The sequence below is a fragment of the Notothenia rossii genome (genome assembly GCF_949606895.1).
Source record: "Notothenia rossii genome assembly, chromosome: 2".
NCBI classification, from domain to species: domain Eukaryota; kingdom Metazoa; phylum Chordata; class Actinopteri; order Perciformes; family Nototheniidae; genus Notothenia; species Notothenia rossii.
Genome location: NC_136904.1, coordinates 51,952,386 through 51,973,822, shown reverse-complemented (window position 1 = coordinate 51,973,822; position 21,437 = coordinate 51,952,386). Strand labels below are relative to the sequence as shown.

Sequence of the window (21,437 nt, the reverse complement as noted above, 5' to 3'; positions counted from 1 at the left end):
CTGCCGCTGCGCCTCGGCTTGTTGACAAAAAAGACGCCAGAAGTGAAATTTTGATGTATTTTAGCTATATCTCTGACAGTGAAGGCAAGCCTACAGACACCATGAGGCCTGTCTGTAAGAAATGTATTAATTGTATTTAATACGAATTCTTGTCATTTATTTTATTTATTGTTCTCATTGTTTAAAAGTTTGTGTTATGGTTATGGTTCTGGTGTGAAATAAAGCACACTAATTACATTTAAGACTGTTTCCCTTTTTTTAAGAAAAGTATCGAAAAAGAATCGGAATCGGAATTCTTGACTTGGTATCGGTATCGAAACCAAAATGTTGGTATCATGACAACACTACTCCTGACAGTTAAACCTGATATTTAGTAGGTCTGTTAAGTATTGAGTGCTGACCATTCTGACGTAATTTGGCCGGTCAAAGTTGTTTGGGCTCGGATAAAATCGCTCCGTTACTTTCGTCCCTTGTTACTTTCGTCCCGGCTCTCCCTACGTGTGTATGTATGGTGTCAGGTGTCAGTATGAGAGGATGACAGCACGCCTAATTTTGATGTGGCCCAAGAGCCAATCACAATAATACCTGGATGCAGAGAACCAATCACCTTTGAGGGGGGGAAAACCTATCGTTGATTAAACACTATCCAGTGTTTCCCCTACCATTGTCTTGGAGGTGTTTAAAAAAAATATATATATAATTTAATTTTTTTTAAATATATATATAGCACCAAATTGCAAATAATCTATAACTACTGTCACTTTTCACATTGAACATGTGCTCTTTTATTAAATAAACTAAACGCTTTCATTTTAAGTTGTGAGTTTAGTGTGTTTGACCCAAAGAAACACTGATGCATTAATCAATAACAATAATCCACAGCTCCTCTCTCTGCTCCAGAGGATTTAAAAAATATATATACAGGACTGTCTCAGAAAATTAGAATATTGTGATAAAGTTCTTTATTTTCTGTAATGCAATTAAAAAAACAAAAATGTCATACATTCTGGATTCATTACAAATCAACTGAAATATTGCAAGCCTTTTATTATTTTAATATTGCTGATTATGGCATACAGCTTAAGAAAACTCAAAAATCCTATCTCAAAAAATTAGAATAGTTCCTCAGACCAAGTAAAAAAAAAAGATTTATAACAGCAAAACACAATCAAACATTTGAAAATGTCCATTAATGCACTCAGTACTTGGTTGGGAATCCTTTTGCACGGATTACTGCATCAATGCGGCGTGGCATGGAGGCAATCAGCCTGTGGCATTGCTGAGGTGTTATGGATGCCCAGGATGCTTCAATAGCGGCCTTTAGCTCATTAGCATTGTTGGGTCTGGTTTCTTTCAGCTTCTTCTTCACAATACCCCACATATTCTCTATGGGGTTCAGGTCAGGGGAATTTGCAGGCCAATCGAGGACAGTAATGCCATGGTCAGTACACCAGTTACTGGTGGTTTTGGCACTGTGGGCAGGTGCCAGATCATGCTGGAAAATGAATTCCTCATCTCCATAGAGCTTTTCAGCAGACGGAAGCATGTAGTGCTCTAAAATCTCTTGGTACACAGCTGCATTTACTCTGGGCTTGATGAAACACAGTGGACCAACACCAGCAGCTGACATGGCTCCCCAAACCATCGCTGACTGTGGGAACTTCACACTGGATTTCAAGCAACTTGGATTTTGCTCCTCTCCAGCCTTTCTCCAGACTCTGGCGCCTTGACTTCCAAATGAAATACAAAACTTGCTTTCGTCTGAAAAGAGGACTTTGGACCACTGTGCAACTGTCCAGTGTTTCTTTTCCTTAGCCCAAGTCAGACGCCTCTTCCGTTGTCTTGAGTTCAGAAGTGGCTTGACCATGGGAATACGGCTATTGTAGCCCATTTCCCGGACACGTCTGTGAACAGTGACTTTTGATACCTGGACTCCAGCTTCAGTCCACTGTCTTTGAAGCTCCCCCAAATTCTGGAAGCGACTCTTCTTCACAATGCTGTTAAGGCTGCGGTCATCTCTCTTGGTTGTGCAGCGTTTCCTGCCACATTTCCCCCTTCCAACAGACTTTTTGTGGATGTGCTTTGAAACTGCACTCTGTGAACAGCTTGCTCTTTGAGAAATTTCTTTTTGTGTCTTACCCTCCTGATGGAGGGTGTCAATGACGGTCCTCTGGACAACAGTCAGATCAGCAGTCTTCCCCATACTTGTGATTTAGTTTACTGAACCAAGCTGAGTGTTTTTCAAGGCTCAGGAAACCCTTGCAGGTGTTTCGAGTTAATTAGACGATTCAAGTGATTCGTTGAACACCCTACTAGTATACTTTTTCATGATATTCTAATATTTAGAGATAGGATATTTGAGTTTTCTTAAGCTGTATGCCATAATCAGCAATATTAAAATAATAAAAGGCTTGCAATATTTCAGTTGATTTGTAATGAATCCAGAATGTATGACATTTTTGTTTTTTTAATTGCATTACAGAAAATAAAGAACTTTATCACAATATTCTAATTTTCTGAGACAGTCCTGTATATCCCAATGCTACAAAGATGCATCAGTGACGTGGTTGAAATCTTGTCTCCAGAAAACAAAAAACTGAAACAAGCGGTATCAGTGACTGTGTGTTTGATGTGACTCTTTGCAGTAACATAGAAAAAATGTGGCTCTTAACCTCTGACTGGTTGGCCACCCCTGCTCTAGGCCCTCTGAGGGCCTAATATATTCTAAAAAATAATATTTAAAAACATAAAACATTTTTTTTCAAATATTTTTCATTAGTTGTGCCAAAATAACTTGATTTAATTGTATTTAAAATAACTTTTCCAAAGAAATAAATCCTTCTAATCTGCCTGTTCAATTTCTGTTGGAATGTGAAGGGTTAAATGAAAGAAGCTCCTTTAGCCGTCTCTGCGAGGAGAAGATAGGAGCTGATTGTTGGTCCTGCTATGAATTCACAGAGGGCCCGCTATTGTAACTGAACGAGAGAGTAATGTCAAATGACAGTACAATTGACCAATCATATCTTCCCTCTAAATGGGTGGGTTTTATTATCGCAGACTTTATGACAAGTTCCGCCCGCTGTGAAGCTTTTCTTGTCTCCATAGCAACAACAAATTCCTGTCAACAGCGTAAACTCGCCTTTAAAATAAAGCATGCCAAATTACACTCAAGACATACAACTGCAACGAAAGTAACAAACACAATGCAATATCCTTTTCAATTTCAAAGAAAAAAAATTGGGTTGTATACAGGTGTTGTTTTGTGTGGTTGAGGGTCACTTTCGCTGATGCGTTTTGCACCCCGGGCCGTTGTTTTGATAGTCGCTGAAGTATACGCTGTGACATAATAACTCTTTCTTTTTTTTTCCGAGGGAAGGACTGGGGGTCAGAGGGCCTAGGTATAAAAGTCACGGTTCACCACTGCAGTGTGATGATGTCAGGCCTCAGCCGGGGTAGCACTGGAGGAAATATCATATTTCATATTTGTCTTGTGTGGGTCTCTCTTTGTGAACACAGCTCCTCAGTGATCCATGTCCCCGGTGTCAACGACATACAGCCATCAGGCTCGTCCAATCAGAATCTAGCTCAGATCTCCAGACAGCTAAACCCAGGGCAGGTGGCATGGTCAGGCAACCGCCCCCCCTTCTCTGGACAGGTAATACACACACACACACACACACACACACACACACACACACACACACACACACACACACACACACACACACACACACACACACACACACACACACACACACACACACACACACACACACATACACACACACACACACACACACACACACACACACACACACGAACACACAAAAACCAGTGATAATATTGCATTCATTCAGCAACTCATTTTCTCCTGAAATTCTCTCTGGTGCCTGTTAGCAGATGTCCAGATCAAACCTATTAGTTATGTTTTATATGTTGGTCAGGTTTTCAACATTTTCAATGTCCCGACAAATATGAGAAATTCTGATCAAACATTATGCAGATGATATAAAGAATGAGGCATTTCAGACTGAACCTTTATCGACTCCAACTGTGAGCCACCTCACATTGTCTATGAAGTTAAAAAACATTTCAGTTACTTTTTGAACTAGTTCTTAACTTTCATATGAATGGGAAAAAAGTATGTAATAGATATGTGCAACCAAACATTCTTGTCCATTATTCTATTCCTACCTATTCACCAAGTATTTCAGTATAATATATTGTGTTAAATGTTGTATTTTGTCCCGAAACAAAACACATATGTCCCCCTTTTTAGATTTGAACAAAGGCATGATTACAAGGTGAACACACGCTATGGGTTATCTTACTCTGGTTTTGCCACCTTCATTATAGAGAGTCAGGGAACGACCCCCCCCCTGGATTAGATTTTAGATTTTTTTGAGTTTACTGCTTCTGGGTTGAGCAGATGGACCAAGATAATTTATTATAATTATTTTCATGTGAATAAAAAAATGAATTTTAACATCACTAACATTTTTGCCTTTTTTGTCAGGTACCCCAATAAAGACTAATGAGAGTGCACTGAGTGGTGAACCCTGTATCTTGTGTGATGCTAACCTCTGTGTATCCACTCTGTGTATGCAGTCCAGTAAAGCCCAGTCCAGCCCCTTTGGGATTGGTTCCGGCCACAGCTACCAGACGGACCCCGCCTCCTACAGCCCGCTGTCGTCTCCGGCCACTTCCTCCCCGAGTGGCAACGCCTACTCAGGACTGACCAACCGCAGCACAGCTTTTGGTGAGCCTCTCTCTCTTCGTTCTTATAAGCAGGGGTGCACATAGCTTTCTTGGTGAGTTACTCAAATGAGTACCAGGAGACAATGTTTGGTACTCAGGGCTGCCCACGCAAGGTTATGTGTTCAGCCCCTCTGTTTTGCGAATGTCGACGGGGAGAGTGTGGCTGGGGGTGTGGTATTGAACGTTGATGGGAGGGGTGGGCGCTAGTGGAGCACTCGCATGGAACTCGCGTCAGAAGTTGTGGCACAATTTCGTTGTACACACCGACGTTAATAGCAACCCCGTCTGTGTGCATGGCGACCGGCTCTGTCATCCAGTGATCGAAGCGCCTTCTGGAAATGCTTCACAAGTCCGCCGGTACGTAAATGCGCACAGTTATGTGCACCACTGATAATAAGACAGATACAAAATAAACAAAAAAATCATTACAAACAACTAATAAACAAACAGAAAGAGTTATATCAATAATATCAACCATAAAACAATGAAATATGAACACTAAAATTACCTCAAATTAAAAGCCAAAGTAAAAAGATAGGTCTTTCATTTACTTTTGAAAACTGCAATGGAGTTTGCTGTTCAAAGATCCAAGATTGTGAAATACTTTAGGTACTTCCAAAGGAAAGGCATTGGAGGATCTGACCTGGTAGGTGTGCAAAATGAAAGGCAGTCCTTGATGTATGCAGGGTCCAGGTTCTGTAAAGCCTTGTAAATCATTAAAGCACTTTAAAATCAGTTCTGAAAGACAACGGTAACCAGCACAGGGGGGAAATGTGATACCTTTTTTTTGTGTTTGTTAAAATCCTGGCCGCAGCGTTCTGAATTAATTGCAATTTCTATAAATATGTTTTGGGGGAGAATAGTAATTAATTAATTTATATAATTTATTATTTTATTTATTTTGTCTCCGTTTGGAAGTTTAACACTAAAATGTCCCAAACAAAGACTTTAAATGTTAAAATGTAATCATTATTACGTTTATTTACTAAGTCCACAACATAGTCATGCACTTTAACTTTATTTACACTGATTACATAAACATTTACAGATCTGTTGTGGCATTTCTTAGTGGGTGTTTGTGTATCATAAACATAGTGTCCAGCATTTACTGTTGCAGGTCTACTTTAGACACAAACAGCTGACTCATGAACCCCCCCTTACTCACATAAACGCTTCATCTCACACATTCCTTTTTAATCCCAGAACATTGAATTAAAGTTCTGCCTGAAGTTGACCAAAAAAAAAAAATTATTATATGAATTATTATTTCTTGACAGTTTTTCCTTTTCTTAATCTGTGCAAGTCATAGGACAGTTTAGACAACCATTAGCAAACAAATAGTGTAGATCTGTCTTGTACATGTATTGTTTTGTTTGAAAGATAAAACAGGTTTGTATGTTTATTTCCCTTCTTACAAAGTAGACACAGTACTCATTGTTCAGTTAACAAATTGTGTCGGGCCGAACCACGCCCCTTAGCTGTGATATAATGAGCATATATCACGGCCTGTCGTGAGCTATTGCTTAAGTAACAGACAGGAGAAAGGGTTATACACACCTATATAGCACACCTATGGGATGGGAAATTGCCTTGGGGAGATGAGGTGTGGTCTTTGTTCCCAACTGAAGTTATGGAACTTTATTATTTGTGAGTTTAACAAAGTATGACAAATGGCATCAGTAACAGATGTGATATGAATTTCTATAAAGTTGTCTCACATTCATATTTTATATACAGTATGTAATGAGTATAACATGTCCAGTAAGTATAAAGTGTTTCCTAATACCGTTTATTCAACCACTATGGAATATGTATGTGGGCAGACAAAACTGAGTTGTTCTGTGTGTGAAGTAACCTCAAGTCACTCCGCAGGCACATTTTGATGCAGACCAGTTTGTCAAGACAAAAAAGGGCAAGACTAGGCTGAGAGCAGAGGCTATACCCACCATCTTCGTGCATCGCCCTGTGGTCAAAAAGAGAAGGGCCCCTGCACCACGATTCACCCCGGGACCTGTATCTACAAAGCCCATAGCTCATGATCACAGCTATAGTGTGAAAGGTGACACAGGTATAATAAGTATGAACTCTTAGTAACAAAAGTCATATTGCTTATTTTTAAGTGGTATAATATTTTTAATGTTCGAAAATCTACAGTGCCATGTCTTCTACTTACATTAGTCTCAAAGATTGAGGGAAGAAGGGATGAGGAGACTGAGAGAAAGGAAAGTGAGGGTGAAGAAAGAGAGGACATGGCTAGTGAGGAGAGACAGGGAGGGTGGACACCACCCACTCAGCCAGCAGCCAGTCAGCATACGAGGGAACCAGCAGCCAGTCAGCATACGAGGGAACCAGCAGCCAGTCATTATACGAGGGAACCAGCAGCCAGTCAGCATACGAGGGAACCAGCAGCCAGTCAAACAGATCTATTAAAAAAATGTAAGAGAAAATTAAAGAGCCAAGAAGGAATCACCAAAAAAGCAAAGTCTGCACTAAGAAAAATCAGGAAGGAAAATGCAGCTCTCAAGAAAACAATGAAAATTAGGGACAACAAATATAAGAAAACGTTTTCAAAAGACCAACTTAAGGCATTAGGCAGACTCACCACAAAGGGGAGGAAATGGAGCAATGAGACAATTAAGAAGGCTTTAAAAATGTGCTTTGCGTGCGGATCAGCGGGTTACAAAACTCTGCAGGAATTGCAGATTCCCCTTCCAGGAATAAGGACACTGCAAAGAAGGATGCAATGTGTTAAGTTTGAGCCTGGTGTGTAACAGCTAACATCAATGCCCCTCCACCCGTAACATCACTGCCCCTCCACCTGCCAACATCACTGCCCTCCACCTGCCAGCACCCAGCCAGAGGAGCGCAAACAACAAAAACAAGCAAGGTGTCCCGTAGGGCTGTAACGATACACTAATCTCACGATACGATACACGATATTGAGCTCACGATACGATATATATCACGATATTCAGCCAACGATACGATTCGATACGATTCGATATAATTCGATACACTTACATCATTTTCTGAAAGATTTTAAAGGGACAGTGTGATTTTGGTGACATCTTGTGAGTGTTCCATTGACTTGGATTTAATTAATTCAACTAAAAACTGAAAGCATCAATTATACAATATATGGCTCTGACTAGACAGAGAGTCTACAGCTTGCAAATGCTGGACAAAATGACTCAAAACATGTGGTGAGAAAATGTGTTTCATTTATTGAAACAGTGCCAACTGTAGCTTACAAGCCTTTGAAACGTAAGTACATAAAGTGCAGTATCACAATGGACAATGGAGAATAAAAAGGTGCAGCAGGTGGCCTGTTCTGAACAGACTCTTTCACAGCATTTTTAGCTTAACACAGAATATGAGGTAGCCAATAATTCAAGTCACTAAGAACAACATTTAATGTAAAATGTACCTGCCAATAATTCAAGTCCAAAGGAGTAACATTTAAGCCAAAAACACTAAACAGAAAGGCTCCTCTCTGAATAACTGCATCTACATTCTCTTCAGATTTTTGTTCAGGAATATAATCTGATCAACGTGGTCTAGGAGAAGTGCACTTCTCTGAGCAGTGAAGATGGCCCATTCCCAAACCGCCCCCTACACCCTACCCCTCCGTTTGCGCGTTCACGACGAGGGTCCGCCTACGAGTGTGGAGCGGTGTGGAGGGGGAGTGGGCTATCAAGCCCTCAAACAGCGAGTCTGCAGCGGTGCTGACTTGAGACCGGTCTCTACCTGACCGGAGTCGCGCTGTGTGTGTCCGCTGCTGTCAAGCTGTTAACAAGTAGTTCCAGCAAACATCCAGTGATAAACTGCGATGTTAACTACTTCATGATAACCTCATATGTTTTAACTTAGGATAATACCTGTGTTTAGTCTAGAAAAAGGTAAATGTGTGCATTTTATTATAAAGTTGTGTATATTTACAGACCGTTGCAAAAACTAAGAAGCTTATAAACATCAGGTTTAAAACTAAAAGAGCTTTGAAACACAATGAAAGATGTTAGGAGTTTTATTTGAGTTATTAATTTAAACTTTTTGTCCAAGAGATGTTGATTTGAAACCGTTGTTACATACAGTTACGGCATTTCCTGTTTCTGCCGGAGAGAGGGGAGGCCGTCCCAAAGCTTGCTGCTGTATTTACTCCCTCCATCTGACAGGAGGGAGCCTCGTTGAGCTGCGAGTGTGGCTACAGACGGAGTTCACTTCGTCGAGGGAGTGGTTTGGGATTGGGCCGATATCTCCGGCGGTAGAGAAGACCCTCTCCAGTGTGGTTAATGTTTGCCGCCATTCTACTGAGCCGCTTCGCACTCACTGCGAGAAGAAGACACCGGCGTCTGTGTATCTAGAAATGCTCTACAGCGACACTAGCGGCTCGGTTGGCTGACTCTTCATGCAAAGCGAACGGGGGTGAATGGGCAGCGAGCAGAGTGCCAGGCGGAACACGGGGGATTTGAATGGGAGTTAATGTATCGATACCCGCGGCTGAAATATCGATACTTTCTCGGGAAACAAAATATCGATATATATCGCAGGATCGATTAAATTGCACAGCCCTAGTGTCCCGTCATGTACCTGGAAGTTTGGGTTGGCAAAATGGAGTAAGAGAGGGACTTGAAAAACCTTGGTGGCTCTCTACTCATGTTGTCTTGGTTACAGCTCTCAAGTTTTTTTTTTTGCCATTGTCACATCTTTAGAAAATATGAAATAAATGAAGTGAAATCAACCTCTTCTCTGGAGAACAAACTTTGATTTCTCTGTCTTGTGAGTTTGCAGTCTTGCAGTTTTCCCCCTCCACCTGCCATACAGTAGGTTACTAACAAGATTACTTATATAATACAGTGATAGAATGCATGTTTAGTATGCTTACTTATATAAAACAGTAGTATTAAACTTACCTTGTGTTTTCACTCTCACTTAAAGGCCCAGTGAAGTGTGCACCTGTGCATGATCTGTTATGCTAATACGTATAGTAATGACCAAAATTGTCCATTGGAACCCATATCAAAAAATGTTGGAATAGCAACAAATTTGACGAGTTTTGAATTTTCCGGGGAAATCTGCAGTCGACCTTCGCCTTCGTGGGCGTGGCTTGCGATCTACTGCGTGACGTCACGAGATGGACGCCGCTGCACTGTTTACATTCACCACCGTTCGTTTTTTCTCTTTTTCAAAGTCGAATTTCTCAACGTTTTTGAGCTAGTATTTTCCTGGAAAGTGTGTCGGAGTCGACTGGAAGTGATTGCCAATCGAGAAAACCTGACAATGGAGGCGACAGTGAAGAAAGAGGGATGAAAAACACAGGGGAAACGATGCATTGCCGCTGGCTGTAGTAATGTCAAGTCTGCCGAAGTGGCGATGTTTCTGTTCCCAAAAGATGAAGGTGAGCCTGGCTGGTGTCATTGTTTCGGAGATTCTTTGATTGATCATGATAAATAAAGGCCACTGGTCGATTCGAGAGAGAGAGAAAGAGAGACTGAGAGAGTTACAGGGTTGTTGTTAGCATCTGGTGCTAGCTCGGAGCTAACGGAGATTAGCTGTTTCAACAATAAGGAGAGGGAGAGTGCTCTCCTGTGGGACTGAGAGAGATAACGTCAGCTCAGGGAGGTAAACTGTAGCCTAAGTTATCTCAGTGGGTTTGGTCATCTATGTAAACAAATATTTCCATCTATGTAATATTAGTTGTATAAAATAGGTTAAGAAATCATTCCAATGTTTTTTGATTATTGAAATATATGTTTCATATGAGTGTTGAGAGCTGTATCCGTAAATCTCTTAATGTTGCCCTCAAAGTGCACCAGATTGATCACTTTCCTCATCTATCCTGTCCGAAAAGCTGTCCAAATCAATCATTTCTCTCACACTAGTATCACTTTCCAGAGTCTCCGCCATGTTTACAATCGCAACTGGGTACATCTTGTGACGTCACAGCCACTATCGTCTGCAACTTCCGTTAGGCTCAGACGGCAAAATTAATAATTCATTAATTCATTAATTATGAATTATTAAAAATTATTTTAGCCATGAACAGGCACAATGATATGTAAGGAATGAAACTGCCATTTCATTTTGGTGCAAAAACATGCACTTCACTGGGCCTTTAAGTCCCTCTCCCTTTGCCATCAATCCAAAATCAGCTGAGCTGCAACATTATACAGACAGGTAATAATCAACATAATCACAAGGACCCAATATGGCTCTGCTAAAAACACTCACTCTTACACACACCAAAGTTATATTGATCTAATATTTAACTCCCTCCACCCCCGCATACAATCCCGTTTAGAAGCTCCTCTTCTCTAATTCAACAACGTTGGACGAAATGACATTAAGAGAACGGAATTTACAATTAAAAGGCTGTTCAACGTGTGTTGCTAACTTGATCCGTTATCCTAGCTTTATCTGTTATCTGTAAACGTTCCCTAAATCTACTAATTTAGGGATAATCCACTGACATCCTTTAATACACATGTTAATTTGAATCAGATGTACTGATAATATCCGCAATATAAATCTTTAAACTTCTTCTTACCTTTAAAAGTCCGTCACCAACAGTGTATTATGCTGCAACTCTACAGCTCTGCTAGCCTTGGCGCTAACTTCCGGGGAACGATTGAGAGGCTCCACGATCCGCCATTGCTGTAAAAAAGTGGTCCATTGGAGTGAACGGAGATGACGTAACTCTCAGTGCTCAGTACGGCGCTGGGTAAAGATAAACGCATGTAGTGCTGAACCTGCTGAACACGTAACATGAACGTGCCGGGCGGCGCGGTCCCGTGGGTTAGATGCGCGTTCATAATGCAAAGGGATATAACTCTCAGAATAACGTTATTAGCACATTTTTACAACTTGAGGAACGAATGTTTTTTATAAGGGCTACAGATGGAGCACTGAATTTCGGACTCCAGCTTACAGCTTCCTGCCTACCACCAGCCAAAGACCAGTATTAGGGCTGGGCGATATATCGAGTTTACACGATACATCGTGGATTGCACTACATGCGATGTCGTAAATGACCACATCGTGAACATCGAGTATTATGTTGTCAAATCAATTTTCCGCCGCGGCCAAAATGAGCTTTCCTTTCTCCCTCATAGACACAGTCACCCACGCAGGCACACACGCAGGCACACACGCAGGCCCCGTCTAACTTGCACACAAACATTACACACATGCACAGTGACAGAGAGCAGGGTTCGACATTATAAATGGCCCGGAAGAACTATTTAGACACCCCGGGCCAGCATAATGTACTTTCCACTTGCCCGCTCGGGCGACTAAAAATATTGCTTAAAAAAAATAAAATTGTCCTGTGGTATAGGTATTTTGACAAGCAATGTTGTTAAATTGTTTCGTTTATTAACGCTACAACATAGCGTTTCGTGAGGCGGTTGTCGTTGTTGGGTGAAAAGCAAACCGCTGTTTGCTGCGGAGCCAGCGCGAGCAGGCTCCCGTCTGCCCGTGAGCGCCGGGCAAAAAACTATCTTCAAATAAAAGAAAGTCACCGGAGGAGTTAAAGGAGAGTGACAGGTAGCATGAGAAGAAGAGGGAGAGAAAGTTTCAGCCAGCTTGATCGATGGAGTTGTTTTCTAGTGGTGCAGTGACGCATCCTAAAACCCTTTATAATCTATCGATTAGATTTATGATTCGAAAATTATAAAAGTAGGGTAGACATGTGGAGATTATCCGGCTGAACAAAACGTGCATTTATCAAACAGGTTTGTTTTCCACAGACCTTATTTCCAGCTATCAGCAGCTTACTTCCTGGTTTAGGACGCGTCACTGCACCTCTCAATAGGATGCCAATATAAACAAGGTCTTCTGTCGGCTGTGTACATCAATGCCGACCTATGCTGACAAGTAAGTGAAGAGTAGAAAATATAAAAGGTATTGGCTATCGGGAAATGTCCCAGCAGGTTAGGAGAATGAAGGTTCTAATCTAATCTAATACATAGCCATTACATGTCTAACTCCTGATAATGACAGGAAGACAGAAAGCGCATTATACTAATAATACTACTCATAATAATAGCAGACATTTTTTAACAATGACCACAATATCATTATTTTAATAAACAAAATATGAACAATTGAGGAAAATGAGGAAGAACTGATGATTCAAATGTTGTAGTACAAGTAGTAATGGAGTTAGTGCATAAATTACTATTGCAACAAATGTGTTAATTTTCTTCATTATTAGTCGATTTTTTTAATGCAGACATATGTTGCAGGGACTACTAGAATCATCATACTGGCGTGACTGTAAACATCAAGGGGTTAAATAATGTGTTTTAGAGGACATTTCAGAATATCGCGATATATATCGTATATCGCGATATAGTCAGTAAATATCGCGATATCATTTAGAGACCATATCGCCCAGCCCTAACCAGTATAGAGGAATGTTAAGCCCTCCCACTATTTTCCAAGAGGGCGTTGCCAGATTTTCAATTTCAGGTTTTAACCAGGGGTTTGGCGCTTCATTCACAAATACAGAAAGACAAGTTTCATGGACTTTCAGTTGTGTTTTGAAGAGCATTTTAACACATCAATATTTTAGATCAACTAAAGTATATCTAATCTTGTAATTCAATAATATATAGTCTTTATATATTAAATAATCATAATTATAATGTAAATGTTTACATTACACTTCTTTATTTGTTATGCTCATACTTTAATCTTTACAATCGTTTGCTTTAATATGCAGTATATTTTTGTGTTTGCTTCCTCCTGCTCCCTTTCGGACACATACTGTATGATTTATTATTATTATTAATATGAAGATATTATTAAGATAAGATAAGATGTTACTTTATTGATTGAACATTTTAGTTTAGAATGTGCTGTCCCACGGTAATTCAGAAGGCTCACAGGTCACATTCCGACCATAATTTAAAACAATAGGTGCTTTCACACCTTCTACAGTTTGATTTGTATAGAGGGAGCTCTGTCAGTTTTCGAATTACCCATTTGCTTTCGGGGAGCCCTATTTTTCAGAGCACATCCTGCTTCTAAATATGTCACACGCACGCTCTGTTGACTGGCGCAGCAGCGCGGATGCGATCAATTGCTATAAAAACACTCTTCTACTAATACAGACGGTGTCACTATGCCGGCGGATGTGGCCGTTGTTGAAGCCTCTTCAGGCTCCGCATCGGCAGGCCTCTCCCTCGGTGTGGAGCTGTCAAACTCGACCCTAACGCCGCTTACAGCCGGCCAACTAAAAGTTGTTTTCCGTTCACGTTGTCATTTTTAGACTCCTTCGCTTCTTTGCTTGTGAATCCAAAAGCTGTGACGCTTGGCTGTTTTCGTTTTGCCATATTTTTTTATTACACAGCCAGAGTTAAAAAAATATCAATATGAACATTTCAAATACCGCGCCGGCATCACCGCCATAATCATAGCAACGTAAGTAAGAATGCAGCGCCGCCACATACAGATGGCAACACCCAGACATATTCACAAATATAAAACAAATATTCAGAAACTGTAATGAACAATAACTATTATTTATTTCAAGAACTGTTATTTACAGAAACTCAACATTTCTAATCTGTGTGACACAAATATGCACGACTGTTTTGGGCTCCCCCTATTTATCTCAAAGTCAGCCTTCAGGGGAGCTCCCTCCCTCTTCGGGGGAGCCAAGCTCCTCCTAGCTCCCCCCCATTTCGAACAGTGTCTGTGGCTGAATGGCCAGCGATTAGGTGCGGCGCATTTGTCATAGGTGATCAGAGCTAACTGCCTGCCGTCAGATTTCATTTAAAAAACAGATCTGATTTTAAGACTATTTCTGCGCTCATAAAGAATGATAAGAATAAGAATAATGCGTATTGAACTGGTTTCATTAATTAGTGAGTTTATTTAATACTAGAACCGCCAATCGGGTCAATTTGTGTGATGTGTTGTTGTGTGTGTGCAATGTAACTTTTTTTCAATAAAATATTAAAGTCTCCCAGTCCCTGACTTTTCCTGAAAGTCTGTTATGTAGCACCCTATGTTGTTAAAAATTGCATTCTAATAGCGGGATTTGACGGGTTTAGGTAGGCCTATACAAAAACCTCTGGCGGTTCTAGTGTTAAGGTAATTAGGTACAGTAGAAGCCCTTTTTTTTTATCAGTAACGAATTTAGCAGTTGAACATAAAAGTCAACTAACTGAGGGTCACTTGCAATGACAGTGTTGTGTCTAACTGTAAGCTTGTCACTCAGAGTAACCTACCGTTAATTTAGCTGCTGGAGAAGAAAGATCAAGGGGGGAGGGGGGGAGAGAGCTGTGGTTGATGGGCCATTAGTTGTGTAAATACACAGCTGAGAGTTGCCGTTTCATTCAGACTGTTTAAAAAACTGTAACAACGGACTATTTTTCTTAGCGGATGCATGTCAATTTAAATCAATACATACAACTATTTTTTAAATCAATATATACAACTATTTTTTAAATCAATAAAAAAAAAATCTAAATCCATAAAAGCATTTCAATTAATATTGGGAGTCATGTCGTTACTTTGTTGAGAATTTGGCCGTGTAATAAGCGGGATGATTTGCAGCGACTTGTTCCTTATGGGGAAAATAACACCCGTCATGTGTGTGTAGTAGAGGTGTGTGTGGTTAAAACACTTTCATGAAGTGAAGGAATTTCCTTCTATAAAACAGCTGTGGGCAGCAGTGAGTGTCACGGACATGAATTCATAGATCAAGGCAGACTGGTGCACACACTCTCCTGTCCTGCCAGGCGACACGCCCGTTCTAAGCCGTGTCCCTCACTCCTCACATCTCAAGCATCCCCACAAGTGTATTATGTTGTTACATCGTTTCAGATGTTATGTTTCAGTTGTGCTCTGTCTATGTTCAGTGATGCAAACTTGTCACCTTTCGGCGAAATTTGCCGTTTTGAATCCAAAATAAGTCGTTTGTGTAATTCATGTAGATCTGCAATACAAATATCTTTGGGGTATGGGGGGGGCTGGGATCCGGAGTAATCTGCGGCCGTGAGCTGATATGTGCCATCATGACACGCATGGTGTTCTTTTTTTATATATTATAATGAAGTACGAGCTGTGTGCACGAGTCTTCCTGCCTGTCGGCTCTGCTCATGGATGTATAATAAGGCTCTGCTGCTCGGCGATGATGGTCTAGCTTCAGCAGCTACATTACCTACGGGTGCGTTCGTTAATATTAACTGTGGGTCCGGAGTCACTGTGGCACAGACTGGACCGCTGGTGAACAGCTGTTAGAACGGGCCGTTCAGGTGTTCAGAGCAGAGCTCCCTGTCGGAGCAGCAGAGCGTGATGTGAACTGAAAAGTTTTTCTGTGGCAATATTATTTAAGGAATCGTTGAGCTAGCTAGCTAGCATACATTGTCACTATCTGCTAACGTTAGCTTTAGCCTTCTATTTCTAATAGTTTTTTCATAGGCTATAAACAGAGGTGGTATAAGTATATATATTGTACTTGAGTAAAAGTAGAAGTACTCAGATCTTGTACTTGAGTAAAAGTAATAGTCCCAGAGTGTAGGAATACTCTGTTACAGTAAAAGTCCTGCATTCAAAATGTTCCTCAAGTAAAAGTAGAAAAGTATTATCATCAAAATATAGTGAAAGTAGCGACAGTAAAAGTAGTCATTGTGCAGATTGGTCCATTTCAGAACAATAGATATGATATGTTTTATAATGATTGATCATGAAAGTGTTCTCAAAGCTGCTAAAGGTGCAGCTAGTTTGAATGACTTTGTATACTGCAGGGTAGCTTGTGGATTTACTCCAGGTGGAACTAAAGTCTGATTTAACACTTGATTATATTTCACTTAATTAATCCAGATCTGTGAAGTAACTAAAGGTATTAAATACATGTAGTGGAGTCAAAGTACACCATGTACCTCTGAACTGTAGTGGAGTAGAAGAACAAAGTAGCAAAACATTGAAATACTTAAATAAAGTACAAGTATCTCAAAATTGTGCCCAAGTATAGTACTTGTTGAGTTTATGAACTTAGTTACTTTACACCATGTGGCTATAAAGATAAAAAGTCTTAAGCCTTGCACAGAGGCCTGAAAATACATTTTCAAAATGCTCAACAGTGCTGCCAAAATTATAAACTGACTACTCCACAATTTGAATAAATGCTTTTATATATTTCTATTATGTGACTCTTTGGCGTTTCTGTTATTATTAACACTGCTGCTTTAGTTGTTCTGACTGCTAAAATCCTCTGTCATTCCGTGGGGTGGGGGAGCCGGGGGCTCGGATCCTTGTCACCTTTTTCATACCTGATGAGTTTGCATCCCTGTAGGTTAAAAAGCCTCAGTCACCTTAATTCATGTAATAAAAACATCTCAGGTCAGTAACACTCAAAGCTAAATGTGCAATACCATGTTCAGCTATGTTACTATTTATAATTTTATTGTTGTTACATCAGAAGATGTACATATTGAAATGATTTCTTAACTTACAGTAGGCTATTTTTTACAATGTGTGTTGGAAGGATTTATTAAATTACAATGAATATTGTCATTGTTGAAGGCTTTTAGAGAAGGGTGAACTATAAGCCTGAATGACATAAAATGTTATACCTAAAAACATAAAAGCCACAATAAATAAGTCACAATTAATGTAGTTATTTTTACCTCCCGTATTGCTTTCAACCCACCAGCTTTTATGGTGTTGTTACGTCACTAACTGTAAGCTTGTCACATACAGTCTATGGTCACTCAGAGTAACCTACTGTTAATTTAGATGCTGGAGAAGAAAGATCAGGGGGGGAGAGAGCTGTGGTTGATGGGCCATTAGTTGTGTAAATACACAGCTGAGAGCTGCCGTTTCATTCAGACTGTTTAAAAAACTGTAACAACGGACTATTTTTCTTAGCGGATGCATGTGAATTTAAATCAATACATACAACAATTTTTTAAATCAATAAAAACATTTTCTAAATCCATAAAAGCATTTCAATTAATATTGGGAGTCATGTCGTTACTTTGTTGAGAATGTGGCCATGTAATAAGCGGGATAATTTGCAGCGACTTGTTCTTTATGGGGAAAATAACACCCTTCATCCAGATGAGGATCCCTCCGCTACACTTTGGGATCCTGATCGACCGACGAAACTCCATTAAAATATACATATTTTTGGTGAATTACTGAGTTTAGGCACGTTAATAACGTTTTAATGAAGTTGAATACAGTATATTCATATGTGTCAGTGATTTCATGTCAATTCGGCGAACATAAACATAAATGATCGTGGTGAAGATGATGATTAAATTAGGATTAAAAATCGAGATCCAGGCTGCATTTCCTCCCGTTCGTTTTTTTCGACTAAACAACATTATTTTGTTAAATAACAACATGGTGATGTTTTGTAAATGATTACATGTCTCTTATTTAGCACAGAGTATGATATCCGTGACATATGGATCTTAACAAAGTTCCGCTGTACATCCAGCGTACTGTATCTGACTTTATTTCACATCAGCTCCAGTGTGGAACCCCACTGCACCTCCTGGTGGATCAATGATCCATTGCAGCTGGCTTCATTATAAATACATTTATCTATCACGGCTGCGGTCTCAAGTCAAGCTGGAGGTTTTCCCTTGAGCGAGGGCAGATCACGTACCAATCACGGCCCTCGCGTTTCAAACTGTCCGAAATGAATCGCTCCATCTGTATACAAGTGTTCATACTGGGTGGTTTATTTAGTTTAAAAAAAAGTATCCAATGATTTACAGACCATTCTTTCCCCATGTAAGTCAATGGGAAAAAGTGTTTCCGGGCCCAGCAACCTAAAGGAAGTGTAGTACCGCCGTTTGGCCACGACGAATATTCTACTCAAGAGTCTGGCGCACTTCCTGGGGGCTTGCTCGGCCCCCACCGCGGAGAATAAACAGAAGGGTAACCATGACAACCATGTTTCTTCGCTAATTTTATGCCAATGGTCCGTGGTCAGGCCTGGGAACCGACGGGAGACACTGGACTCAAGTGTCTGCCTCACATTGAGGGGAAGGGGCATTTCCCCTTTGCTCCCGCTCCAGTTTGTGATTCTGACCATGTTCTCATATGTTTCAAATGGCAACATGGCCATGAACATATCCCGCTATTAGAATGCAATTTTTAAAAACATAGGGTGCTACATAACACACTTTCAGGAAAAGTCACGGACTGGGAGACTTTAATATTTTATTGAAAAAAGTTACATTGCACACACACCACATCACACAAATTGACCCGATTGGCGGTTCTAGTGTTACATAAACTCACTAATTAATGAAACCAGTTCAATACGCATTATTCTTATCATTCTTTATGAGCGCAGAAAGTCTTAAAATCAGACGGCAGGCAGTTACAGGTGTGTGTGTGTGTGTGTGTGTGTGTGTGTGTGTGTGTGTGTGTGTGTGTGTGTGTGTGTGTGTGTGTGTGTGTGTGTGTGTGTGTGTGTGTGTGTGTGTGTGTGTGTGTGTGTGTGTGTGTGTGTGTGTGTGTGTGTGTGTGTGTGTGTGTGTGTGTGTGTGTGTGTGTGTGTGTGTGTGTGTGTGTGTGTGTGCCTTATGTGCCCATCCCCCATGTGAATCACATGTAGCTCTGATCACCTATGATAAATGGGCCACACCTAATCGCTGGCTATTCAGCCACAGAGCTCCCTCTATGCAAATCAAACTGTAGACGGTGTGAAAGCAGTGAGGCCTGTGAAGACACCATTGCAGTAGTCGAGTCTACTGAAGATACAAGTTTAAAATCAGACCTGTTCTTTAAATGAAATCTGACGGCAGGCAGTTAGCTGTGATCACCTATAAGGCTTGAAGTTATTTCAGATGCTGAAATATTTTTATTTTTCAAGTATAAACATGCAGTATACAACAGATATACATGCATACAAATTATAACATCACATTTATGTTATTAATTTTACAAATAGGACAGAGGGTGCAGCACAAACAGTACGAAACAAATAGAGAGCTTTCTGAACATCAGCAGGAGAGGACCCTTTCAAGACACTAGTAAATACTGAAATGAACATTAAATGTCCTATTAAAATGCAAGTTTCTTCGTGACTCTTCCAACATAAATGGAATTCTCACTAACCTAAAACATTTTATTTTTTTAAAAACATGTCACTGTAGAGCAGGGGTGGGCAATTATTTTTTCCATGGGGCCACATGAGAAACAAAAAATATTGTGGAGGGCCGGGCCAAAAGGCTGAACTCAATTCTGCATAATATTAATTGTATTTCTTTATAAAAAGCAGTAAATAGCATTGTTTTGACAAGCTGGTAAGAGTATATGTTATAGTTGAGCAATGAAAAAGTGAGGTTGCCTTACAAAAAATGTAATTTATTCAATCAAATTTCCCAAAACAATGGTAAACAAAATGTGAACGTTTTTCACCATTTCTGACTCATATTAGTGAACATTTTCAGTCGCATTCACTACAAAACACATTTTGAGTTTCATATACTGTTGGAAAGTTGTGTAAAGGTTCTTAGCATTCTTAAGACATCACAACATTGTCTTTGTGCTCCAAACATTCATTAAGATACATCATATTGAACTGTCACTGAACATCACTGAACTGTGATTTTGAGAAAAGGCTTCCAAAGAAAGTGTCCCAGTTCACTGCTAGTTGGTTCCTTTACATGCCTACATTTGTAGTCTAACCACCTCATTTGGTATTTTTAAGTTCTTTTTTCTTGTTCAGTGAGAGAAATCTAGTCTCTGCTGGGCTTTAACGAGTCCATCGAAGTCAGGTTGAATGTCTGAGGTGGAGATGCGAAGCACAGCTGACAGATGATCATCAGTGAGAGAGGATCTATACCTGGATTTCATAAACTTCATCTTTGAAAATGTTTGTTCACATATGTAGGTAGAGCCAAAGAGAACCAACATCTTCTGAGCATGTCTCCTCATGTTTGGAAAGTTCTCCTCCTCGAGAGAAGAGTAGAAATCCAGCAGAGATCCTGACTTAAAGCGCTCTGCCAGTACTGCATCAGACTGCAGGTCAATGAGTTCCAGCTGAACATCACTGGGTGCATTATCCATACTGCAGGTAAAGGGAGAGGAAATCATGAGCATTTCATCCTCGATTGTTCGGAGATCTTCAAATCGCCTTGAAAACTCACCATGCAATGCTCCTAACATGGATGAGTACCTGCGGAGGTGATCAGCTGATGGTGTGACTTCTTTCAGGGTTTGCATGTGAGTGAGAGTGTTGCTCTCCAGTTGGCTTGAAAGAAACTGCATCTTTCTCATGAAAGTCTTCACCAGGCTGTGCATTTCATGAACAAAAAGGCCCTTGCCTTGCAGTTTGGTGTTCAGTTCATTCATCAGTGCAGTCACATCAACAGCAAATGCAAAATCTGCCATCCAGTCCTCGTCTGAGAGCTCTGGGATGTCTTTGCCTTTCTTCTCACAAAACTCTTGAATCTCTGCTTTCAGGTCCCAAACTCTTTTTAGCACTTTGCCCAGGCTGAGATATCTGACAGCTGTGTGGTAGCCGATGTCACTATGCTCAGTCTCATGCTCCTCCAAAAGTGCAACAAACTGTCTGTGATTCAATGCCCGTGCCCTGATGAAGTTTACTATTTTAGTAACAACATCAATAACATGGTGAATTTTTAGCACTGACTTGCACAACACATGTTGGTGTATAATACAATGCAAAAATACCAATTTCT

At 40.3% G+C, this 21,437-nt stretch overlaps 1 protein-coding gene across 2 annotated transcripts in view; it reads left to right on the top strand.

Annotated features, from left to right (window-relative positions):
* The window catches only part of arnt2 (aryl-hydrocarbon receptor nuclear translocator 2), a 143,452-nt gene that overhangs the window by 104,209 nt on the left and 17,806 nt on the right, over positions 1-21,437 (top strand). For both annotated transcript variants that reach the window (XM_079664798.1, XM_079664797.1), the window contains exons 16-17: positions 3,517-3,655; positions 4,609-4,759. In XM_079664798.1, coding sequence (XP_079520924.1) covers positions 3,517-3,655; positions 4,609-4,759 — 290 coding nt within the window. The remainder of the gene's footprint in view (positions 1-3,516; positions 3,656-4,608; positions 4,760-21,437) is intronic.